We start from the raw sequence: 4,463 nt of genomic DNA on the forward strand, positions 1-4,463 counted from the left end.
GGCTCAATCCCAGTACCCTGGGATTATGACAGGACTCTGGGATAATGACCAGACCTTGGGATCATGACCCAAGCTGAAGGCAGACAATTAACTGACTGAGCCACCCAGATGCCCTCTCAAAAAAAAAAAAAAAAGTCTTAGGGGAAAAAAAAAAAGCAAAAATAGATCAAAATCTTCAGGATTAGCACAGATATGCTTCAGGATAACTATTATTCATAACTGAATTCTCTAGAGATCTGTGGGCCAGAAATTCTCCAGACTTTCCTTGGAGCCTAGAAGGGCCAAGCAAGGACCCAGAAACCTGGCACAATCCAGAGAAGACCAAGCTTGGTAGAGGGGTGCAAACTCCCCAGAGTCTGGAACTGAGGCCCCTATTCCTGGTTCTGCCTGCAGCCCTGGTGAGGCTTGGGACCTGTGAGGAGGACGCCCAGCCTTCAGGAAGCCCCTGCCAAACCCACTGGAGCCTACCCCATGGGCCAATTTCTCTTACCCAGGAGAGCTTTATCCCAGGTTACTACTTCCAAACTCCCAGACACAAATGACACCTGCTATTCCAAAAGTATAGAACTCTTTATTATAAACCCAGGATAAAGAAGAGAAAGGACAAACATAGGCATATTTCAGCTCTCTGAAATTCTCACAGTGCATACAAAACAGGTATGAAAGGTACTTTTTTGAAATTGTTTAAAACTAATCCCCAAGATCAAAGTGAGGATAAGTGCATGGTTAGCGAAGTGCTTCATCAAGATCATGTAGAGAGGGGCCTCCAGTCCCTCCCAAGACCTTGAGGAAAGGTACCTTGCCCTAGCCCTGGCTGGGTGTAAAGCAGGAAAGATACATTTCCTATTAGATTTAGGGTCCTAGGGTCTGCCATGGGACAGAAACCTGAGACCATAACATTTTCTCCGCCAGGGAGAGCTTGAAGATAACTAGCACACAAATCCCCTGGGAGGGAAGTCTGCAGCTTACTTGCTCTGCGGGTTTAAGCAGCTCTTTCTTGCTCTGTGCTTCACAGAGGGCATAAATGCTGGCATATTGGGTTCTTTCCAGAGTTAGGTTTCAATGAAGAGTGAAAAAAAGAGAAAAGGAATATAAGCGTGTCCCACCTTTGTCCAAGGTTAGGCCCCCTCAGTAGTGATTGAAACACAGCTACTGCCAGTTCTTCCCACCCTACTTAGTTCTCAGGTGGAGAAACTGAGGCCCAAGATGTGTGGACACGTCAGGGCTGCTTCCACTGGTCCTCTTAGTGTCAGCTGGCTCTGGATTTCACTGTGTTGGCAGATAACCCCGCATGTGGATGTGCCCCTTGCAGCCGCTGGTTCCATGCAGGACATGAGATGCAATGTCCACACTGCACAGTGGCTATGGATGTGTCTGTGGAGTCGGCATCTCGAGAAACTGAGAGGCAAGTGGAGCACAGATTACCCCTACAACTGCAGGAGGAAGCAGGGGCAGAAGTACATGAACGGGCAGACAGACATATGTACACACATCCAGGGTCCCATGGCACTTCAGGGCAGGGACAGGGCCTTAGCGAGGCGAGTCCAGAACCAGGACTTGGTGCAGGGGTTGGTGTAGTCGCAGACAGTGATGAACCGCAGGATGCTGGGGAACTCTTTCTTCATTGCCTTGTACTTGATGGGGATCAATCGCTTCTGATGGGCACCTGCAAGCCAAGGAGTTCCAAGCTGACATCAGGCCCTCCCCCCACAGTAGTGGTGCGATCGGTCCCCAGCCCCGGGGTTAACAGCCCTCCCCTCAACGAAGCACCCCTGGCACACATTCACTCACACACAGGGCACTCGTGTGCACACACACTCAGGTGTGCAGAAACCTACAGGGGTCCTCGGTGCTACATCGATGGACTTTGTGAGAGACTGATGGCATCCTGAGGTCCCACCCACCCACCCCTCCGTGGCAAAGGCAGTACTTACCCGGGGAGAGGCTGAGCGCAAACTTAGTCTGGAAGTCACATTCCTTGCTTTGTAGGTAATCATCAGAGACAACCACCACCATCCGCCGGCACCTAGGGGAGAGTGGTCAGGCTGCAGGCACTGTGGCAACCTAGTTCGGCATTACCCCCCGCCCCCGGGAAAAGACTCAGGAGAAGTCCACTGTGCCCAGGCTAGACAGAGTCCGGCTAGGAGAATTCCAGCATCTAGATCTCTTGGGCAGGGCTTTATGTACCCCCCGGCTTGCACCCCGGCTACTTAGCCAACCTCTTCTCAATAAGCTCACTGGCAATGGACCAGACACAGGTGCCAGGCAGGACATCACGATCGGACACACACAACTTCAGCCGATAGTTTGTCTGTTCCAGCTGCCGGATCATCTCCTGAACAAACTGGATATCGCTGGGGCAGTAGCAGATGAAGGCATCAAAACGCTCGGGCATTTGCCCTGGGTGCAGAGTACAAGGGTGATGTCAAAGCTCTACATAGGAAGAGCCCAGCCAGGAACCCCCAATCTAGGTGACCCTGGTCCTGAACCCTACACCAATCCTGAGGTGACTCTAAGAGAAAGTGCCCTTCCTAGGAGAGGGAAGATGAGTATCTCTCCCCCACCTCCCCCTGCAGGGGCCAAGCCCTGGGTTGACCATGAAACAGACACGTAATTTCACGAATCTCATACCAACTCAGAGAGAGGATTATTATTATTCCCATTTCTTAGGTAAGGAATTTGGGAGATCAGAGAGATCAGGTGACTTGCCCAAGGGGCCACAGCCCATCTCCTATACTTTTAACCCAATATCCTTTGATCCATTTGTCACAACTGGGGAGCAATATTGGATCCTTACCTAGGGGGTCATCAAGCATGGTGATGCCCCCCCGCTCTGGTGTCCGTGGGTCGCTGCTGTCTACAGCAGGCACCTGTAAGGGTTTCTCAGACTCCTCTTGCTGCTGTTTCAGAATATACTTTTGGCAATCCTCCTCTGCAGAGAAGAGATAGGGTGTGGCAGACTCCCCCTGTTTGTCCCATGCCTCTACCCCAGTTAGGATCCAGCTCTTTTCCCACTCCCTTAACTATGTTGTGATCCAGGCCTTTTCCAGCACACTGGTGCCATCCATAGTTCAACAGCTCTGAAAAGTTGAGTTCCCATCTGGTTCTGACCATTCCAAAAAGATGTCACTGGTGTTCTGGTCATTTGGAAAGTCATCATGGTCAGGCTTGTGTCTTTCTGTCCCTTTTTCCTGGTGCTCCCTCCTAGAACTCCTGAGAATAGAACCCAAGGTCTGCTTGTTCTAGCACCCATCGCTGATGGCAGCGGGGGACTGGTGTGCAAGAACAGTTCGCTAGACCCAGTGGTTATGTGCAGCGAGGGCAGAGGCCCCAGCCAAGCAAGATGTGTCATCTATAGGCCACTGTTCCTACACCTGTGCATACATGTTATGTGTCACCGAGGGGCAGGAGGGCTGCATTTCCCAGGAACCTGAGATTTAAATGACTGTCAGCTTTCAGTCCCTCACCTGCCCTGTTGCTCTACCTGAAGCAGTCCTGCCTCCCCCACAAAGGACCCCGATTCTGACTGCTGGCCCTACGTGAACGCCTTTACTTCTCTCCAGCCTTCACCCCCTTTCTCCAGTTCCTATCACCCCACTGAAAGAAGGAACTGGTCTCTCACGGTGGTACCACCCCTGCAAGGCTACCTCCAGCGTCCCCACCCCACCCCAGGCAGAAAAGGAGGGCTTCTCCAGGGGAGGTTAGATGCTGAGGCTGGGAAGGTCAGCCCACCGCCCCCACCACCGCAGGTAGGAGACCGGAAGCGCGCGCCTCCTCACCAATGCTGGGCCCCAGTTCCACCAACACATCTTCGCGGCCCAGCTTGGTGAGCAGCTCAAGCAGACGGCCCACCGAGGCTCCAGGGCGTCCCTGCCAGTCGTCCAGCAGCTTGCCCATGGGGTCAGCGTGCATCTCCAGATGCCGAATCTCCAAGTACTCGAAGCCCATCTCCTCCGCCAGCGCGGTCCAATCCGCCGCAACTTGCGTCCGCACATTCAGGAACAGCGATAGGCGGCGCCGCACTCGCACGTTGAGAGCAGCCAGGGGCAGGGAGGACATGGAGCAGACCCGGGACGCGGACTCCGCGGGGGAGACTTCTGCGGCCATGGCGGGATACCCCGGAGCCTCAGCGCTGTTGAGTCGCGTAGCCTGTCTGAGCTTCCTCCTTCCTTTACCGCCACCCCCGCCCCCGGCCCCGCCCCGCCGGTTTCTGTTTCCGAGAAGCACCGCCCTGCACTTGAATCTGGAGCCCTAGCAGCTGTGCGGAGGTGGGGACGCCCCGCCTCGGTTCTCAGGGTCTGGGGCAACAGGTTATATGCGAACCGGGGACCCTCCTTTGGGGGTTGTAGGAAATAGGTACCTTGCTCTTTGGGATCTGGTAGAATCACGTCCTTTCTGTGGGGGATCTGAGGGGTTCAAATGGTACTGCCCTCCAGGATGGCGGGGAGGGGGCAAAGGGGGAG

The 4,463-nt window shown here is 54.0% G+C and overlaps 1 protein-coding gene across 4 annotated transcripts; it reads right to left on the bottom strand.

The window, feature by feature from the left end:
• Positions 1–551: 551 nt before the first annotated feature.
• MYD88 (MYD88 innate immune signal transduction adaptor) lies at positions 552–4,193 on the bottom strand. 4 transcript variants are annotated; one of them, XM_032353665.1, is made up of 6 exons: positions 3,780–4,190; positions 2,798–2,932; positions 2,220–2,400; positions 1,935–2,026; positions 1,492–1,666; positions 552–1,398 (listed from the first exon to the last, which is right to left on the bottom strand). In XM_032353665.1, the coding sequence occupies exons 1-5, from the start codon at positions 4,105–4,107 to the stop codon at positions 1,512–1,514; spliced, it is 891 nt and encodes a 296-aa protein (XP_032209556.1). In that variant the 5' UTR covers positions 4,108–4,190; the 3' UTR covers positions 552–1,398; positions 1,492–1,511. The 4 variants fall into 4 exon arrangements, with proteins under 4 accessions (XP_032209556.1, XP_032209625.1, XP_032209589.1 ...); XM_032353734.1 differs by having other exon boundaries at positions 552–1,666; positions 1,935–1,977; positions 2,211–2,400; positions 3,780–4,193; XM_032353698.1 differs by having other exon boundaries at positions 552–1,666; positions 2,239–2,400; positions 3,780–4,192.
• Positions 4,194–4,463: the final 270 nt, after the last annotated feature.

This window comes from Mustela erminea, chromosome 1 (genome assembly GCF_009829155.1).
Source record: "Mustela erminea isolate mMusErm1 chromosome 1, mMusErm1.Pri, whole genome shotgun sequence".
NCBI lineage: Eukaryota > Metazoa > Chordata > Mammalia > Carnivora > Mustelidae > Mustela > Mustela erminea.